Source organism: Bufo gargarizans, chromosome 4 (genome assembly GCF_014858855.1).
Source record: "Bufo gargarizans isolate SCDJY-AF-19 chromosome 4, ASM1485885v1, whole genome shotgun sequence".
NCBI classification, from domain to species: Eukaryota; Metazoa; Chordata; class Amphibia; order Anura; family Bufonidae; genus Bufo; species Bufo gargarizans.
This window is the reverse complement of record NC_058083.1, coordinates 240,337,917-240,359,980: the sequence shown is the minus strand read 5'-3', so window position 1 is coordinate 240,359,980 and position 22,064 is coordinate 240,337,917. Positions and strand designations below refer to the sequence as shown.

Below are 22,064 nucleotides of genomic sequence, written 5' to 3'. Positions count from 1 at the left end.
TCTGACAGATCAGAAGAAGGGCAAAATAATCTGTGATGTCAACACAAACTTTCTGCTGACACCCTCTCCACTCTGTCAGGGGGGCTCTACTTGTATCAGCATTTAATAGAACAGGTTCTGTAGAAATCGATGTGGAATCAGTGTAAAAGGAGTGCGCTCTTTCATAGTAGGATCTTGGACCTCAGCACGGCTCTTTATATCTGGCGCTAACATTGACCTATAAGGCTGAGTTCACATTTTAATTATTTGGCCAGATTTGGCCCCATAACTGCCCAAATAAGTGAAGTGTGCAGTGATTCTAAGAGCGACACCTGTCATCTGCATATCATACTGACTCACAGTATAATTTCACTACCACAGCAGGCTCCCTATGTGTATTCTGCAAGGCACAGTGTTCTACACCACTATACAGGCTCTCTGCAGCCAGGAAATAGCTGTTTTTTAACGAGATTCACCACAAATAAATTTGGATCAAGTCGAATCTTTTTGGAAAAATCAAGCAACCAACCGAATATATTTTTTTTAGAAATTACCTCATTTCTAGTTATTATCCAAGCATCATATTTTCTTAAGCGCCAAACTGTGACATTTTATTAGAATCCTAGTATTATTGTAAAACTATTTTCTGGAAGTGCGCAAGCTCTATTCATAAGACCTCTATTTTAGTGATGCTACACTACATTATTTTTTATGTGCTTTTATAGCTTGTAAAAGTCACCATGAAATGAATGTGTTTTTAGCAAGCATATTTTAGGGGTAGAATTATTTTTTAGCCATACAACATTTGGCTTGTATTTTTCCAGACTTTTTTTTTCTACAGAAAACTCTATAGGAAAATGCTTGAAAAAATGCACCACACATTGCATGCTGCAATTTGTAAAAAAAAAAAAAAAAAAAAAAAACACCTCAGGGGACCAAAAACATCAGAGAACTGTCGAAAATGCCACCCTAAAGCATAGTTACAGTGTTTCTATGATGTTTTCTAATTTATTATGGCCAACATATAATATTTGGCACCTCAATGGCACTGCATCTAGTCTATGTGACAAGCAATGTGACATTACTGGCCTAGGAAGAGGCAGCAGTGCTCACTGAAATGCAGAGGCCTTTTCAAACAGATGATCGTGGGGGTGTTGGGAGTCAGACCCCCAGCAATCAGATATTGATGTCCCATTCTGGAGATAGGTCATCGATATCAAACTCTCAAAAAAAACTTTAATTCATTACAGTCACAGTATTTGTATGGTGTTCTATAATTTAGTTCTGGCCAACATGTAATATTTGGCGCTTCAATGGGACTGAGCTATGCCAAAGCTATGTGACAATTAATGTGATATCACTGGCCTAGGAAGAGGCAGTGGTGCTCACTGAAGTGCAGAGGTCTTTTCAAACAGTTGAACCGCAGGGATATTGGGAGTCAGACCCCTCACCAATCTGATAATGATCTCCCATCCTGGGGATAGGCCATCAATATTAAACTCTCAAAAAAAAACTTTAATTCATTACAATAACAGTGTTTGTACGGTGTTTTATAATTTTTTATTGGCCAACATGTAATGATTGGCAATTCAAAGGAACTGCACCTAGGCTATGTGACAATCAATGTGACATCACTGGACTAGGAAGAGGCATCTATGCTCACTGAAGCACCAATTACATTTTCAAATACAGTAGATGATCACATGGGTGTCGGGAGTCACCTCACCAATCAGATATTGATGTCCTATCCTGAGGATAGGCCATCAATTTCAAACTCCCAGAAAACTTCTTTAGTAAATTACTGTGTACACACAGCCTGAGAAGTAAAGTTTGGTTTAAAAAAAAGTTAAAGAAACTTATTTAATATGCTTTTTCTCCATTGAAAATACACTTTTTAATAAAAAAAAATGCAAAAATAAAATCTTCCCCACATGTTTGGTATTACCGAGTCCACAACGACCTGCACTACACAAATATTATCAGGAAAGATTAAAGGACCTCAACATGTATAGCTTGGAAAAAAGATGAGACAGAGGGGATATGATAGAAATCATAAAGGGAATCAACAAGGTAAAATAGGAGAAAATATTTAAAAGACAAAAAAATGCTACAAGGGGACATAGTTTTAAATTAGAGGGGCAAAGGTTTGAAAGTAATATCAGGAAGTATTACTTTACTGAGAGAGTAGTGGATGCATGGAATAGCTGTCCTGCAGAAGTGGTAGCTGCAAATACAGTGAAGGAGTTTAAGCATGCATGGTATAGGCATAAGGCCATCCTTCATATAAGATAGGGCCAGGGGCTATTCATAGTATTCAGTATATTAGGCAGACTAGAAGGGCCAAATAGTTCTTATCTGCCGACACATTCTATAATTCTATGTTAAATATCATAAAAATTATAACCTACAGTAAAAAAATAAAAATAAATATGCCAGAATTGCTAATTTATTCTCAGTCACCACCAAAAAAAACGTAATAACGAGTGTTACTTATCCCAAAATGATACCAATGAAAACTACAATTTGCCCTGCAAAAATCAAGCTCCCACACTCCAAGAAAAATAAAAAAGTTATGGGTCTTGGGATGTAGCAAATTTTTCTTCTTCTTTTTTAAAAAGTATCAAAAGATATAAAAAAGCAATATGTATTTGGTATTGCTGTAATGGTACTGACCCAAAGAATAAAGATATTATGTTATTTATGCCAAAAGATGAATGCAGCAAAATGATAAAAACTCACATCTTCCTCCCAGAAAGAGTTAATAAAAGTTAATCAGAAAGTTATGTGTACCCCAAAAATGGCACCATTAAAAATGACAAAAAGTCCTCATACAGCTACATAGACGGAATAATAAAAAAAATTAGAGCTCGATTAAAAAAAAGAAGATAGACGTTTGGTCAGTAACGCTCAAAACAGGCTGGTCACCAAGAGGTTAAAAAAGATGTGACTGTACAGCCCATGGAGGGTCAAGGAAGCCACATGATAACATTGAAAATAAGTACCCTTTGTGTGTAGGGGCCATTTACCACTAAGGGTAGGTTCACACTAGAGTTATGGAGTCCGTTATGGCTTTCCGTTATAACAGGGTTATAACGAAACATAACGGAATCCATAAGACGAAAGAACGGATCCATTTTGCGGCCCATAGACTTGCATTATGACGGAATGCAAAACGGGCGCCTTTATAAGGCATTCCGTTTGCTCTCCGTCCTAAAAGAAGTCTGAGGGAATCAAAACGGATTTGTCTGGTTCTCGTTATGCAAGACGGACTTTGTTTTCCGTCTTGCATAACGGGACTCAGACCTATCCGTTATGTTTTCCCATGGACTTCTTTTAGGACAGAGCAGAACGGAATGCCTCTTAAAGGCTTCCGTTTTGCATTCCATCCTATGGATTCCGTTATGTTCCGTTATAACCCTGTTATAACGGAAAGCCATAACGGACTCCATAACGCTAGTGTGAACCCACCCTAATAATGTTTACTATATGTTAAAGTAAGGCTACGCTCAGACAAGGCAGAATGATTCCAAATTTACGTTGTGGATAAAATATAGTTCAATTTTGCTTGACTGTGTTTAGAATAATAAGTAAACAAACTGGGTTCCAATTCCAAATGACTTCATATATGACTTCATATCACAGAAAAATTCCAAACTTAGGCCAGAATCACATATAAGGTACAGTCGCTCGTAGATTTGCACTGTGGAAATTGCACTGTGAATTTTGCTTAATTTCATAGGATATTGCTGCAGACTTTTTGCTACTTTGTGTTTTGAAGCCTCAGGACGTCAGTTCTAGCTGAGATTTATACCCTGGTAGCAGAAGATCTGGTGAAATCCTGTCACAAAACCCATTCCATATTGGAAAGTTTTTGTAATGGTGGTTTACAGCCAAATATGCTGCAGATTTTCCACCATGGAAAATACACAAAAGATCTACAATGTACTTCCATGTAGTGCATCAGGCTGGAGTTTAACTTTAACCCTTTCATGACCAGGCCCAAAAACACCTGAATGTCCAGGCAACTTTTTGTGAATATGTGCACCTGGTGGTTTAGTGACTGTAGCTTTTTTATTTGTTTGACTGCAAAAATAATTTCAGCGATTTTTTTTTTTTACTTGACACTTAGGACTTTTTATTAGAATGTTTTTAGAGGTTTTTTCTTTTTTTAGGTTTAATTTGGAGAAAAACTGCTAATTATTATTAAAAAGTATTTTTTATTATAGCTTTTTATTTCTTAAATAATAAAACTGACACAAAAATTAATTATTGCAATGGGTTGCTTATTTTGTGACGATAGTTTTCATATATAATATGTATAGGTTTGAGAGAATGGGCAACTATGGTGACGGTTTCTGTTAGCAACGGTATTTTTAATATTTTTTTGCATTTTTTTTTTTTTTACTTATATTTTAAAAAAAAATTGGGCACATAATCTGTCCCTCGGGAAGTCATTAAAGAACTCCTGGAGGACACCGACTTTTCTTTTTTACCTTTTTTTCACTGTTTCCACTGTAACTGGGGCATCCACAGGATCCACAGTTACAGGGGAAAACAGCCCCCTAAGGAAGAAAGACACACAGGCAAAACTGATCAGGGTCTCCTTAGACCTGCAGCTCTGGTCCTGGACCTGCTCTACACACCCCCAGCGGTCACAGGAATCGTCTCGTGCAGCAATGTCCTCCCGCCGACACAGGAGAAGACAGAAGCGTCAATAAACCACTCCTGTCTTCTCCTCAGGGTCCGTGCTGCGTCTGTCAGCTGGGACTCAAACTGCTCCTGCTAGATATCTGGAGCAGGAACTTTAATCCCAGTGCTGATCAGCGCTGGGATTAAAGCGCTGCCAGCACATGTTTATACCTGCTAGCTGCACGGAGCATGTGCAAATAGCACGTATATAGCCGTATGGCAGTCGGGAAAGGGTTAAAATCCACAGTGTGCCCTATACATGTATGTTGCAGATCTGAAAAGTCAGAACTTACCTTTACACAATATAATAGTACATTTAGTTGGTATTTTAAGCTCCAAAGGGAAATTTATTGCAGCTTGTTTTAATGCTAATAAAATGTACTGCTGTCAGGCTTTTATATGACACATCAAATGTTTTGTCAGGTAAGATATAAAAGGAAGAGTGTACCGGTACTACATTATGAAACACATACTAAAGCAAATCCTGTTTCATAAATATTTTCTTTGAAAGTTCAAGAAAAGAAATACTGTATACATATTTGATTAAAGAAGATTAGATAAAAGCATTTTAATGGATACCTTTTCCCCAATTTCGCCTGGATTACCATTTTCACCTTTGCTTCCCTTCTCACCCTGCGAAATACAATAAAGACAGCAGTAGATTAAGAAATACATTATGCAATACACAACAAGAATTTCTGTTTGCAAAATCTGGTGTGAACAGCATCCAAAAAAGCATTACATAGGTAGAAAAAAACCCATTAGGAATAGACTATGTAATACCAATTTATGTATCATATTAGTTTTTTTTTTATTAGCATGTTAACTAACCTGAAAACTCACCTATTCAGGAAAACCTACAACCTACAATAAACCTGCTGTAATTTCATTCCCAGCAGCTTCTACCCTCACAACTGTCTCCTTCCCCCTTCCCTTGTAGATTATAAGCCCTCGAGGTCAGGGTCCTATCATGCATTATATATGTGAGCAAATTTCATATGTGCAGCTCCCTGAAATAAATGCCACATCAACATAACTAATAATAAATGTTTAATGGTCATATTATAAAATCTGAGCTTGGTTTATAAGCTTATTTATGCCAAAGAGTCATCAGTGAAATGATGCAGGGAAACAAGTATGAAATTTACTTTGTCATGTTGTCTAATTGCCTAATCCTTCACTTCCTATGTTACACTATTTTTGGAGTAGCAACCATTTGGGTTGGCTCATGGATAAACTTAATCTGACTGCAGAATGAAACCATACCCTGTCCATCGCATGTACAAGCATCCCAAGTCATGTGTTACTCACTATTCCATCTGACAATCTAAATTTATGACTAGGTCTCATGCTATGAAAAACATGCTACAAGAGATTGATAACTTTTCATGTAGATGCTCTTATGTTCATGAATAACTATGGGTATATTCAGTTAGCTATTTAGCAAAGAGCACTTACACTGTAAAAAGAATGAGAAATCAATTCACTAATAAAAATTAGTTGCCTTCAGTTTGAAATGTTCCTTCTAGATGTTGTAGGTTACCTCTAGTGTGCAGTACATTTGGTAGAGACCACCACTACTGGTTATATGCATATTACAGAGGTTGTCCAGGCTTTTTCTATTGATGACCTATCTACAGGATAGGTCATCAATATAAGATTGCCGGGGGTCCAACACTCTGCACCCCTGCCAATCAGTTGTATGAAGAGACTGCGGCACAGTGCGCACATACTGTCTCCAGTCTTTCTTTCTGCTCGCTGCTGTACGTCTATGGGACAGCAGCAGAGGACAGGAAGAGAGACGACACATCTGCACTGTGTGCCTTCTCCCCATAGAGCTGATCGGCAAGGGAGCCGTGTGTTGGACGCCTGCTGATCTGATATAGATTATCTATCCTGAGGATAGGTCATCAATAGAAAATGCCTGGACAACCCCTTTAAAGCTAAATTAAATTAAAAGCCAGAAACTACTTAAATTTTCCTTTTGACCAGTTTCTTCTTCACTGAGTTGACCCAATAATATTTATATGTTTACTAATACAGTTATTTGCCATTTATTAGCTATATATATATATATATATATATATATATATATATATATATTAGTCATATGTCACTATGCTGCTACTGGCATAATGGAAATTCATTGTTAATCTAGGCCCCAGGGTAAATAACAGCTAACTATACATCAAAACAGCTACCAAGCAACATTTTAGTGTTACTGCTAAATATTTTAAACATCCACTTGATCTTTGATCAAAGGCATTATCCTTTGACATCTTTTCATTTGCAAATGAATGTCAGCTGACAGTAGAAAATTAACTCACTCACTTAGCATTTAAAGAGTACTAATAGACAGCGGGCAAAGCTTAGCATAAGTAGAGTGAATTTATCACAATGAATTGGATGGTAATCATTCTCTAGATACTATGCCGTAATAGATAACACAGAAGTCATGATGGACTCCACATACTTTACAGAATCAGTACTTGGATAGAGCAGGCAATATTGGAACTAGATAAACATCTGAGATCAAACTTCGAGCCCAAAAAACTGTAATATTTCCGAAGTAACTCAATATTTAAGATTCAAACAGACTATTTTACTAAAAGCAACATAAATGTGTTTCAGACATAACATATTCTGTAGTGTATGAGCTTTATATCCTGTTATAATCCTTTGTAAAAGTTTAAGTTATTAGTCACTAATTAGTTAACATCTATTAATAAACTATGGCCCAGAGTTACTAATATGTCTATGTCTAGAATCTGTCTAAAAAGTAGCGCACATTTTCACAATTTTTGCTTAATTTGTCTAGGAAACTTGTTTCACTTTTTACCACCTTAAGAAAGGGGCATAGCCTAATATGTACCATTTTGTACTAAAATGCCCTTCAATTCCTTGAAGAAAGCCAGTCAATAAATGGCATAGAGCATGAGGCACTGCAATAAATGCGGTGTAGGTCTAGACAGGCAGTCTTTTTTATCATCTATAGCAGGGATGCTCAACCTATGGCCCTCATTTCTTGTGAAACTACAATTCCTACCATGTCCTGCTGTAGGCTGCCAGGGCATGCTGGGAATTGTAGTTTTGCTGGAGGGCCACAGGTTGGGCATCCCTGATCTATAGGTTTAGCAAATCTGTGCTATTTTCAAATTGCTGGAAATTGCTGGTAAAGCACCACAAAATCAGCTCTACATCTGCTGGAAAGAAGTTGCTAATCAATTAGTTTTAAAATAATAATAAAATAAAAAAATCTATATTATGGAGTAATCAACATGAAGATTGAGAAAAAAATATATGTCTTTCTTCCTCCATATAAGGTCAGAGACACATAAGGGGACAATATGGCCCTTGATTATTCTATTAGACCTGAAATAAATAATTCTGCATGATGTCTTGAAGGGGCAATCCAGTGGCAAAATACATTTTCAATAACCCTTTTCCACCATATGCTTGTCTACTTTAAGCAAAGCCATGTTGATTTTAGCTCCCCAATCCAACATTTTACATTGATATCCAGCCCGTGCAGGGCTTTGGTTAGTTAGTGGGATTTGTTGTTACACCAGCTTTATGAACTAAGCTGTCTACCTGCTACAAATCCGAGAATTCTCCACTGTCAATTATACAGGGCAAATTAGAATATAGGTAGAGATTTTTTTTTAGAAATTCCATAGAAAATCTATAGAAACATTATATTGATATATTTTATAACTTTTTGAAAGGGATAAAATTAAACCTTACTGAAGTAACTGGAATACTCCCATAAACTAAATAAACAGTTATGCTGGTTGCTTGTTATCAAACAGCAGTGCGTTGTGGAAGCCCAGAAAAATGTTATACAGTTAACTGTACACAAAAGAATATAATGCTATCCAAAGGCATATCGGTTAAAGGCATATAATATATGCATCATACAAATAATAAATGAATAACAATAAATACATTTCAGCAACACAATCTGGTTTTGAATAAAAAGATATAAAATAAAATTACATTTGTGTTTATTTTCCTAGTTAGACATTGATACCTATAGAACAATAACTTTGATAATAGTGTTCAGTACCTTTCACCATACAGATTATTCTTTTGAATAAATATATACAGTATCTATATAATAAAATTAATAGCTTGGATGTGACTTTAAGCAGCTTACCTGAACACCTTGGTCACCCTTTTGCCCAGGCAAACCTGTGGGTCCTGGTAAACCTGCTTCTCCCTAATTGAAAAATGAATAATACAAAAAAATAAAATTATTAATGCAGAACTTTAATGAGCATTCTAACAAACTCAACAGGGAGCCTAGAACATTGATTGCAGCCCGAAACTGCAAGTGCAACTTTTTAACTTCAGGTATCCGCAAAAAAAAAAATTTCAATAGTTTTTCCATGCCAAATGTGTCTACAGCTTTTAGTCCTAAAATGGGCTTATAAAGGATTAAGAGAATGAGTGCATTTATGCCATGTTAAATACTAAAGAGACCCTGTTACCACAACATTCAGTGCAATCTGCAGACAGCAGGTTATAGAGCAGGAGGAGCTGAGCAGATTGTTATATAGTTTTCTAGGAAAAGACTTAGCAAAATGTGTATTTTATATATTTACACTGTATCTAACCATTCAAATTACCTTTATTAAAACCTATTCTAATTGTGATGAAAATTTTTTTTTTTTTTGCAATATACTTTTTTATTTTGTTCTTTTCCTTGCTAAATAGACACCTGCAGTTCACATGTTAGCAGTATACTGGTGTACAGATTCCACTGGGGCCACATTGAGAAATGTACAGGCAGGAGCACACATCACTTCTCCTGCCTGTACCAGCTCAGCTCACTGAAAGCTCTGCATAGCATATCACGCATTCACTATGCCATGGTTTAGGCACCTATTTCACAAGGATTCACTGCCTGCATTAGACGGTTAAAGATAAAAATAATAACACCTTTACTTATCTGTTATTAAAAAGCATCAACAAAGATATCCCATGAAAGGGAGCAAAACAGGCAAAAGAAATGGAGGGGTAAAGCTTCTGCCAGCAATGGGTGCATATGTATGGTCGCACCACTATCACTTGTTGGTCAGAAAAACGTATCTTCTGGGGGCCAGCTATGGAATAGCGTACCTCTAATACATTGACTGCAATGGTCTTGGGTCTAATGACAGCTAGATACATAACCCTTCCCACACACAAGAAAATGCACAAAAACCAAGGGTAGTGTCCTGCTGATAATTATTTGTCAGCTCAAATGCAGGATACACTACACCGTTTGTCCAGAAGGTCCCTGGGCTTTTAGTGTATTGCCTCTTTGTGTATTGCCAGTGACAACATGAACTAATAGCAGATATTGATGCTATAGTTCCCGATCACTCAGCTTGCCTTAACAGAACAAGCGCTCACTCAGTGTACTCTGCAAACTATTCCTCCCTCCAGGCAGTGTGAGCTGCCTGAATAGGATTGTTGCAGAAGTACTGTGGTGCCTTAATATCACCGCTAATCTTAATGTGCTGGTGTCACAATCCCCAACCTGCCTAGCTAGGTCATTGGACCCAAGACCATTGGAGTCAATGTATTAGAGGTACACTATTCCTTAGCTGGCCCCCAGTAGATACATATTTCTGACCAACAAGTTATAGTGGTGCGACCATACATATGCACCCATTTCTGGAAGAAGCTTTACCCCTCAATTTTTTTTTGCCTGTTTTGCTCCCTTTCATGGGATGTCTTTGTTGATGCTTTTTAATAACAGATAAATAAAGGTGTTATTATTTTTATTTTTAACCGTCTAATGCAGGCAGTGAATCATTATGACAAATTAGGATGAAAACCGTTGTACCAAATTTTGACACACTTGTGACACATTTTGTTACCTATTTCACAAGGAAAAGTAAAAATAAATGAATTAAAGAATATTACAAACATTCTTCTTATCACATTTAGAATAGTTTTTATAAAGTTTACTTGAAAGTTTTGGTATAATTTAAATCCCAGTCTTTTCTGACGTTAGCTGTTAACAGGAATGGTGTTATCAGGGATAGATTGCATTCTCTGTGTAAGTGTGTACACATAGCTAGCTATCAGTCACTGATAGTTGTACATGGTGGAGGTGTGATCAGCGATTGATAGCATTCTCTGTGTGTGTATACATAGATAGCTGTCAGTCACTGATAGTTGTACACAGGGGAGGTGTTATCAGTGATTGATAGCATTCTATGTGTAAGTGTGTACACATAGATGTCAGTCACTAATAGCTGTACACAGGGGTAGTCTTAAAGGGAGTCTGTCACCACTATATGACCATATACAGCGCTTACATGGCGCAGTAGCACACCTATACATGATTCTAATGGTACCTTTGTTATATTCTTTAGACATCCAGAAGCAGGATATTTCATATGCAAATGAGTACTCGCAAGTGCCCAGGGGCGGTGTTCAGTGTGTAAGTGCCCAGGCTGCCCTGCCTTTTTAACCGTTACTTCTCCCAGCCTCTTCCTTTGCCCGCCCTCCTATTCCCTTGTATCATCCCTAGGTCCGGCAGAGATCCCGCGCCTGCGCACTGCTTAGCCGGCTGGCGCACTAGTTGAATTGATGCCATACCCATAAATGGGCACTGCGGTGTGCATGCCCCGACCCGGAAAAGCAGTGTGCAGACGTGGGATCTTGGCCGGACCTAGGGATGCTTCTGGATGTCTAAAGAATATAACAAAGGTACCATTAGAATCATGTACAGGTGTGCTACAGCGCCATGTAAGTGCTGTATATGGTCATATAGTGGTGACAGACTCCCTTTAAGTATAGAAAATATACAAAAAAAATCCCAGAAAACCTGCTTTATAACATGTTGTATGCAGATTACAATACATTTTGAGGTGACAGGTCTTCTTTAAAGGGGTCGTCCAAGTTATTTAAAAAGGATCTCTAGGACCTTAATTGAGATAAAATTAAAAAAAGAAGCTATACTCAACCATCAACACTCTACCCATTCCAGCACCACCACTGCAGTCCTCAACTCGATTCTGTGTTTGCATGACTTCAGCAGAGATATAACTAGTGATGAGCGAATAATTGGAAAATTCAATTTGGCTGCTTTGCCTAATTTTACAAAACAAATTAGCTTTTGTACACATTACTGGACTGGGACTGATTTTATTTATTTTTACCACCATTCAGGTAAAATAGATTTGTTACCACAAAGCACAAGGAAATTCAGCTTTGCAGCGAATAAAATCTTCCCCCAAAATTCGAATTGAATTCCACTTCTTGGAGTTCGATTCGCTCAACACTATATATAACCATATAATCTAAATGACTACTGCAGAAAATCACTGGCTTGTGCCATATACCAGTAAGGCTAGTGATTGACTAAACTGGTGACATCACCACTGCAGTCGAGTAAACAAATCCCATGAACAGGACTGGAGCGGTAGCACTGGAGAAAGTGGACGTTTAATTGGTGAAAATATATTCCATTTTTTTAAACCATGTTTTTAAATAACTCAGACAACACACTATTTAGTGGCTGTGTAGGAAATTACAGCAGGCTACAATTTCCCATACAGTAAAAAAAGATATTCAGCGTATGAGCCAACACGCCATAGTAAATTATCAATTTAGAAAAAGTTAAACCTTAGCTATGATGAACAATAGATTTCTGCAATACGTTTGTGTGGGCTGATAACATTTTCATCTGTTAAAATGCAAATGATAATTAAAGTCTGATTAACATGTATTTGCAAACAAGCACTGCAACTGCCTGCATACAGATTCTGCACTCCTAAAAAGTAACTCGTCCGGTCTGGCTGTCTGCCAGGTTCTGTTGTAATCAATGAAAAGTGTTAGGAAAGTCTGAATCCTATATTGAATGTCAGAGCTAATATTCTGTATGTCAGCTGGCCCCAGGAGATCTCAAGCATTCTGTTAAGACACCTATAGCACGGTGGTTCAGTGTTGCTGCCTTACTGCGCTTGGATCCAAGGTTTAAATGTGACAGAGTACATTATCTGCATTATCTGTTTGTATTTTATTGTATGAATTTGTTATTATAATATATATATATATATATATATATATATATATATAGTACAGACCAAAAGTTTGGACACACCTTCTCATTCAAAGAGTTTTCTTTATTTTCATGACTATGAAAATTGTAGATTCACACTGAAGGCATCAAAACTATGAATTAACCCATGTGGAATTATAAACATAACAAAAAAGTGTGAAACAAAATATGTCATATTCTAGGTTCTTCAAAGTAGCCACCTTTTGATTTGATTACTGCTTTACACACTCTTGGCATTCTCTTGATGAGCTTCAAGAGGTAGTCATCTGAAATGGTTTTCACTTCACAGGTGTGCCCTGTCAGGTTTAATAAGTGGGATTTCTTGCATTATAAATGGGGTTGGGACCATCAGTTGCATTGTGGAGAAGTCAGGTGGATACACAGCTGATAGTCCTACTGAATAGACTGTTAGAATTTGTATTATGGCAAGAAAAAAGCAGCTAAGTAAAGAAAAACGAGTGTCCATCATTACTTTAAGAAATTAAGGTCAGTCAGTCCGAAAAATTGGGAAAACTTTGAAAGTGTCCCGAAGTGCAGTCACAAAAACCATCAAGCGCTACAAAGAAACTGGCTCACATGCTACAAAGAAACTGGCTCACAGGAAAGGAAGACCAAGAGTCACCTCTGCTGCGGAGGATAAGTTCATCTGAGTCACCAGCCTCAGAAATTGCAGGTTAACAGCAGCTCAGATTAGAGACCAGGTCAATGCCACACAGAGTTCTAGCAGCTGGCTCACAGGAAAGGAAGACCAAGAGTCACCTCTGCTGCGGAGGATAGGTTCATCCGAGTCACCAGCCTCAGAAATTGCAGATTAACAACAGCTCAGATTAGAGACCAGGTCAATGCCACACAGAGTTCTAGCAGCAGACACATCTCTAGAACAACTGTTAAGAGGAGACTGTGTGAATCAGGCCTTCATGGTAGAATATCTGCTAGGAAACCACTACTAAGGACAGGCAACAAGCAGAAGAGACTTGTTTGGGCTAAAGAACACAAGGAATGTACATTAGACCAGTTGAAATCTGTGCTTTGGTCTGATGAGTCCAAAATTGAGATCTTTGGTTCCAACCACCGTGTCTTTGTGCGACACAGAAAAGGTGAACGGATGGACTCTACATGCCTGGTTCCCACCATGAAACATGGAGGAGGAGGTGTGATGGTGTGGGGGTGCTTTGCTGGTGACACTGTTGGGGATTTATTCAAAATTGAAGGCATACTGAACCAGCATGGCTACCACAGCATCTTGCAGCGGCATGCTATTCCATTCGGTTTGTGTTTAGTTTGACCATCATTTATTTTTTAACAGGACATTGACCCCAAACACACCTCCAGGCTGTGTAAGGGCTATTTGACCTTGAAGGAGAGTGATGGGGTGCTGCGCCAGATGACCTGGCCTCCACAGTCACCTGACCTGAACCCAATTGAGATGTTTTGGGGTGAGCTGGACCGCAGAGTGAAGGCAAAAGGGCCAACAAGTGCTAAGCATCTCTGGGAACTCCTTCAAGACTGTTGGAAGACCATTTCAGGTGACTACCTCTTGAACCTCATCAAGAGAATGCCAAGAGTGTGCAAAGCAGTAATCAAAGCAAAAGGTGGCTACTTTGAAGAACCTAGAATATGACATATTTTCAGTTGTTTCATACTTTTTTGATAAGTAAATAATTCCACATGTGTTAATTCATAGTTTTGATGCCTTCAGTGTGAATCTACAATTTTCATAGTCATGAAAATAAAGAAAACTCTTTATATGAGAAGGTGTGTCCAAACTTTTGGCCTGTACTGTATATATATATATATATATATATATATAGAAAAAGAAAAACCACAGGCGGCACCACCTAATGTACAAGGTGGGTGCAAAGTCCAAGTATGGCAGCAGGTGCTTACCCGATCGTACAAATGAAAAAATTGGACTGCACTCCAGGCGTATCTTCAAACAATGTGTGTTTATTCACCCATATGTGGCATAGCGACGTTTCGGCTCCAACTGAGCCTTTCTCAAGCCTTGAGAAAGGCTCAGTTGGAGCCGAAACGTCGCTATGCCACATATGGGTGAATAAACACACATTGTTTGAAGATACGCCTGGAGTGCAGTCCAATTTTTTCATTTATATATATATATATATATATTTACTCTATAATGTTATGGTGCTGCTTAGTTTTTACTTTGCAATGTATGTTAATAAGGTTATTTTATATTATTATGTTATATAATAATAATAATAATAAATAGAATATGTAAAAAAGAAATTAAAGCAGGAAAACTAGAGACCGAGAGATTAATTGCTAAAGAGAACAAAACTAACCCTAAAATGTTCTGCAATTATACAAATGGTAAAAAATATAAATCTGAAGGTGTTGGCCCTCTACAGAGTAATGAGGGGGAGTTGCAGAGAGCGATGAGGAGAAAGCAAAGCTATTTAATATTTTTTTCCCCACTGTATTCACTGAGAAATATAAACTATCAGATGAAATGCAGAATGGTGTAAAAGTAAATTCCCCATTAAAAGTGCCCTGTCTGACCCAGGAAGAAGTACAGCAGTGTCTTAAAAAGATTAAAATAGAAAAATCGCTTGGAACAGATGGCATACACCTTCATATCCTAAGAGAATTAAGCAATGTCATAGCCAGACCCTTATTTTTGATATTTAAGTACTCTATACTGACAGGGAGTGTACCAGGCTTGGTGCATACCTAATGTGGTGCCAATATTCAAAAAGGGTCCAGAAACAGAGCCCGGAAACTATAGGTCGTGGGTAAACAGTTTGAAGGTTTCATAAGAGATGCTATCTTGAAGTACCTCAATGAAAATAAGCAAATAACGCCATATCAGCATAGCTTCATGAGGGATCGGTCATGTCAAACTAATTTAATCAGTTTCTATGAGGAGGTACAGTAAGTTCTAGACTTGAAAGCAGTGAATCAATGGATGCAATATATCTGGACTTCTCCAAAGCATTTGACACTGTACCACATGAAAGGTTAGTATATAAAATGAGAATACTTGGACTGGGAGAAAATGTCTGTATGTGGGTAAGTAACCGGCTCAGTAATAGAAAACAGAGGGTGGTTATTAACGGTACACACTCAGATTGGGTCACTGTCACTAGTGGAGTACCTCAGGGGTCAGTATTGGGCCCTATTCTCTTTAATATATTTATTAATGCTCTTGTAGAAGGCTTGTACAGTAAAAGATCAATTTTTGCAGATGACACTCAACTGTGTAAAGTAATTGACACGGAAGAAGACAGTATACTGCTCCAGAGGGATTTGGATAGATTGGAGGCTTGGGCATAGAAGTGGCAGATGAGGTTTAACACTGACAAATGTAAGGTTATGCACATGGGAAGGAATAATGCAAGTCACCCATACATACTAAATGGTAAAACACTGGGTAACGCTGACATGGAAAAGGACCTAGGAAGTTTAGTGAACAGCAAACTAAGCTGTAGAAAACTGTGTCAGGTAACTTCTGCCAAGGCCAATAAGATAATGGGTTGCATCAAAAGGGGCATAGATGCCCATGATGAGAACATAGTCCTATCAAATCACTAGTCAGACCACACATGGAGTACTGTGTACAGTTCTGGGCTCCTGTGAACAAGGCAGACATAACAGAGCTGGAGAGGGTTCAGAGGAGGGCAACTAAAATAATAACTGGAATGGGTGGACTACAGTACTCCGAAAGATTACCAAAATTAGTGTTATTCACTTTAGAATAAAGAAGACTGAGGGGATATCTAATAACTGTGTATAAATATATCAGGGGTCAGTACACAGATCTCTCCTATCATCTATTTATACCCAGGTCTGTGTCTGAGACAAGGGGACATCCTCTGCGTCTAAAGGAAAGAAGGTTTGTATAGAAGAGGATTCTTTATGGTAAGAGCAGTGAGACTATGGAACTCTCTGCCTTAACTTGCAGGATAACAGACCGAACTAGATGGACAGATGTCTTTTTTCAGCCTTATAAACTGTTACTTAACTATGTTACTATTATTATTTTCATTAATATTTAAAACATTTATAAAACACGTTAATCTCTTCCAGACACATGACATACAGGTACGGCATTTTGTCCCGGTACTTAAGGACACATGACGTACCGGTACGTCATGTGCATTTCCGATCACCGCCACCCGGCGGACAGGGATCAGAACAAGGTGCCTGTTCAAATCATCGAGCAGGCACCTTGGGTCAATGCGAGGGGGGGGGGCATGGGATCGCGATCTGCGGTTTGTGGCTTTTCAATGTTGCGGTGGCAGCTGGCGGCGGTGCCATCGGGTCCCCGTGGGGCTGTAGGGGGGACCCGATGGCATGGAAGGCAGCGCGATGCCTTCCTGAGGCATTGGCGCTGCCTTCCTGTGATGAGCCTGTGAGATCCAGCCCCCTGGATCTCACAGGCCGGAAACTGTATGAGTAATACTCACTGTATTACTCATACAGCCAATGCATTCCAATACAGAAGTATTGGAATGCATTGTAAAGAACTAGACCCCCAAAAGTTGAAGTCCAAAATTGGGAAAAAAAATAAAGTGAAAAAAACAGTTGAAAAATAAAGTTTCAAGTAAAAATAAACAAAAACGTTGCTTTTCCCAAATAAAGTAAAAAACAATTGGTAAAAAATAGGGGAAAAGTAGACATATTTGGTATCGCCGTGTCCGTATCGACCGGCTCTATAAACAAATCACATGACCTAACTCCTCAGATGAACAAAAAAAAAAAAATGCTAAATAAATAATTTTTTTGTCACCTTACCTCACAAAAAGTACAACAACAAGCGATCAAAAAGGTGTATGCCCACCAAAATAGTACCAATCTAACCGTCACCTCATCCCGCAAAAATAAGCCCCTACCTAAGACATTCTCCCAAAAAAAAAAAAATATATGGCTCAGAATATAGAGACACTAAAACATCATTATTATTTTATAAAAAAGTTGTTATTGTGTAAAACTAACATAAATAAAAAAAGTATACATCGTCCGTATCGACCGGCTCTATAAAAATATCACATGATCTAACCCCTCAGATGAACACCGTAAAAAATAAAAAATAAAAACTGTGCTAAATAAACCATTTTTTGTCACTTTACATCACAAAAAGTGTAATAGCAAGTGATCAAAAAGTCATATGCACCCTAAAATTGTGCCAATTAAACAGTCATCTCATTCTGCAAACAATGAGACCCTACCTAAAATAATCTCCCAAAAACTGATAAAAACTATGGGTCTCAGACTTTTGAAACACTAAAACATGATTTTCTTTGCTTAAAAAATGAAATCATTGTGTAAAACTTACATAAATAAAAAAGTATACATATTAGGTATCGCTACATCTGTAATAACTTGCTCTATAAAAACATCACATGATCTAACCCCTCAGGCGAATACTGCAAAAAAATAAAAACAGTGTAAAAAAAAGAATACATATTAGGTTTTGCCGCGTCCGTATCGACCGGCTTTATAAAAATATCACATGACCTAACCCCTCAGATGAACACCGTAAAAAATATAAAAAAACTGTGCTAAATACACCATTTTTTGTGACCTTACATCACAAAAAGTCATACGCACCCCAAAATAGTGACAATCAAACATTTATCTCATCCCGCAAAAGCAATGTCAGTGACAACTTGGTCTATAAAAATACCACATGATCTAACCTGTCAGATGAATTTTGTAAATAACAAAAAATAAAAACGGTGCCAAAAATCATATGTACCCTAAAATAGTACCAACAAAACTGCCACCCTATACCTTAGTTTCTAAAATGGGGTCACTTTTTGGAGTTTCTACACTAGGGGTGCATCAGGGGGACTTCAAATGGGACATGGTGTCAAAAAACCAGTCCAGCAAAATCTGCCTTCCAAAAACCATATGGCATTACTTTCCTTCTGCGCCCTGCCGTGTGCCCGTACAGCGGTTTACAACCACATATGGGGTGTTTCTGTAAACTATAGAATCACAGCCATAAATATTGAGTTTTATTTGGCTGTTAACCCTTGCTTTGTAACTGAAAAATTTTTTTTTAGAAAATCTGCTAAAAAAGTGAAATTTTGAAATTGCATCTCTATTTTCCATTAATTCTTGTGGAACACCTAAAGGGTTAACAAAGTTTGTAAAATCAGTTTTGAATACCTTGAGGGGTGTCATTTTTGGGTGGTTTCTATTATATAAACCTCACAAAGTGACTTCAGACCTGAACCGTTCCTTCAAAAGTGGGTTTTTGAAAATTTCAGAAAAATTTCTAGATTTGCTTCTAAACCTCTAAGCCTTGTAACATCCCCGAAAAATAAAATGTCATTCCCAAAATGATCCAAACATGAAGTAAACATATGGGTAATGCAAAGGAATAACTATTTTTGTAGGTATTACTATGTATTATAGAAGTAGAGAAATTGAAACTCGGAAATTTGCTAATTTTTCAAAATTTTTCAAAATCGTTAATTTCTAACGATAATTTGTTTTCCCTTAGTCCTAACAGCAGCACAGATGGGGTTAACTGCCCCTGTGGACTGGTAGGACCGGCGGAATTTTAATGAGCCCAAGAACCAATAAACGATCTTCAGCTCCCTGAAAGGGAGGAGATCACCCCCCAGCCCACCGTGTTTTTAACAAGCATAATGTATTTAGGGTGGGATATTTGTGTGCTGCTGTTAGGACTAAGGGAAAACAAATTATCGTTAGAAATTAACGATTCCCTTACGTCCTCAACAGCAGCACAGATGGGGAGATAGCAAGAAGAATCCCCTAGGGAGGGTCCTCATGCCTGGCAGAACTAAGAACAGTCTGCCCAAAAGCCGAAAACTCTGCCATCCTAGCATCTATCCTATAATGGGAGATGAAGGTTGACTCAGAGCTCCAGGAGGCCGCCTTACAGATCAACTCTAAGGGGAGGAGTCTTCTCTCCGCAACCGAGGTGGAGACCGCCCTAGTAGAATGGGCCCTCACAAACTCGGGAGGATCTAAGGATTGGGAGACGAAAGCTTCCAAAATGGCCTCCTTGATCCAGCGACTAATGGTGGCTTTAGACGCTTTACGGCCTTTAGACTTACCGGCAAACAGGATAAGAAGATTCTCATCTTTCCTGAACTCACTAGATCTATCCACATAGATCTGGAGGCATCTTGAAATATCCAGCGGGTCTCTAGCTGGAGTATCAGAGGAGGAGGCTGTAAACAAAACTGGTAAAGATATTACCTGATTGATGTTCTGGAAAGTAGGCACCTTAGGCCTGAAGTAAGGTAAAAACTTCAGGAGTACTCTATCCTGTAGAAAAATAATGTACGGGTGATTTGCGGAAAAAGCCTGCAATTCAGAAACTTTTTTGGCTGAAGCTATAGCCAGAAGAAAGACCATCTTTAAAGTCAGAAATTTAAAATTTACCTCCTCCAAGGGCTCGAAGGGGGGAGATGCTAGCCCCCTGAGCACTACTGAAAGATCCCACTGGGGGATAGGTTTCAGTATAGTAGGCTTTAGTCTTTCAGCTCCCTTCAGGAAGCGTTTGATGAGTGGGTCCCGAGAATGTGGCCTGTTGAGACAGGCCGAGATGGCATAAACCTGTACCTTCAAGGTAGCTGGAGATAGGCCTCTATCTAATCCATCCTGAAGAAATTGAAGTATCGCAGGAAGGGGCGGATCTGCAGACGCCACCTGTCTGGAATCACACCATGCCTCGAAGATTCTCATGATCCTGGAGTAGGCCTTCTTTGTAGACTCTGCTCGGGAATGCGACAAAGTTCTCAGGACCGACTCGGAAAGCCCTTCTATGTTGGGAAGGGACTGATCAACCTCCAGGCTGTCAGGTTGAACCTGTGCAGATCTGGGCAGAGGTGAGTGTCCCACGACACCAGGGTCTGCTCCGGGGGGAGTCTCCAGTATTGTCCCCGACTCATCTGAATGAGCTGGGTAAACCAGGATCTTCTGGGCCAAAACGGTATGATGGCTATTACCGAGGCCTGATCCTGACGGATTTTCATCAATACCCTCGGTATCATGGAAAAGGGAGGGAAGATGTAAGCCAGCCTGAACCTCCACGGTATTGACAGAGCATCTATCGCCAGGGGGTTGTCTTCCCTGTAGAGGGAACAGAACCTCATCACCTTGGCGTTGAACCTGGTTGCCATGAGATCCACTTCTGGCATACCCCATCTGTGAACTAGCTGCCTGAAGATCTCCGGATGCAGAGACCACTCCATGGTCGGTAATCCTCGACTTAAGCGGTCCGCTATCATATTGAGGGAGCCTCGAATATGAACGGCAGATAGATGGGAAAGGTTCAGCTCTGCCCACCGAAGAATTACCCCGATCTCTGACAGAAGGGGCAATGATCTTGTGCCTCCCTGTTTGTTTATATAGAGGACAGCAGTCATATTGTCTGACTGGACTTTCACTGCTTTGCCCCGGATCTGAGGCGCAAAGTGAAGGAGGGCTAGCCGGATAGCTCGCATCTCGCGAAGATTGGAGGAAAGATGCCGCTCCAGAGGAGACCAAGATCCCTGAATTGGGGATCCGTCCAGGTGAGCGCCCCAGCCTACAAGGGACGCGTCTGTAGTCAATATGACCCAAGCTGGTTGGGTCATAGACTTCCCTGCTGGTAGCTGAAACCACCATCTGAGGGAATTTCGGGTTTGACCGGACAGGGAGCACAGGGAATCTAGCCCCGCAGGGCTGCCGTTCCATAGGTGTAAGACCTCCGACTGAAGAGGACGGAGGTGCCATAACGCCCAAGGGACCGCATCCGCAGCCGCTGACATGAGCCCCAGCATCTTCATGAGAGTCCGGATAGAGACTCGACGAGGGACATAAAGGACCTTTGCCAGGTCCTGAATCCGCGCTCTCCTTTCTGGAGTCAACCGGAGGGACATCTCCACAGAGTCGACCACGAATCCTAAGTAATGGATTGAAGTCGATGGGCTCACATTCGACTTCTGCCAGTTGATAATCCAGCCTAGGCGGAAGAGAAAGGAGACTGCGACCTGAAGATGGTGGGTAAGGATCGGAACTGAAGAGGCTATGAAAAGCCAATCGTCCAGATAAGGAATAATAGTCAGTCCTTGGAGTCTCAAAGCTGCCACCACCGAAACCACCACCTTGGTGAAGATGAGGGGGGCAGAAGAGATTCCGAAGGGAAGCACGGCGAACTGAAAGTGCCTGCAAACCCCTGAGATCTGGACCGCGATCCTGAGGAGTTTCCTCCGGGAAGCGGAATGGATCGGAATGTGAAGGTACGCATCCTTGAGGTCCAGAGTAGCCATGACGTCCCCAGAATTGAGGATATGGCTGACTGACCTTATGGTTTCCATGCGAAACCTTGTTTTCCTTATAAATCGATTGA

General features: G+C 39.4%; 1 protein-coding gene across 1 annotated transcript in view; it reads right to left on the bottom strand.

Moving 5' to 3' along the window:
• The window catches only part of LOC122935350 (collagen alpha-1(XIX) chain-like), a 479,650-nt gene that overhangs the window by 176,420 nt on the left and 281,166 nt on the right, over window positions 1-22,064 (bottom strand). Inside the window, exons 9-10 of the mRNA XM_044291115.1 lie at window positions 8,825-8,887; window positions 5,248-5,301 (exon numbers count right to left, since the gene is read on the bottom strand). Of these exons, the coding sequence (XP_044147050.1) occupies window positions 5,248-5,301; window positions 8,825-8,887 (117 nt within the window). The remainder of the gene's footprint in view (window positions 1-5,247; window positions 5,302-8,824; window positions 8,888-22,064) is intronic.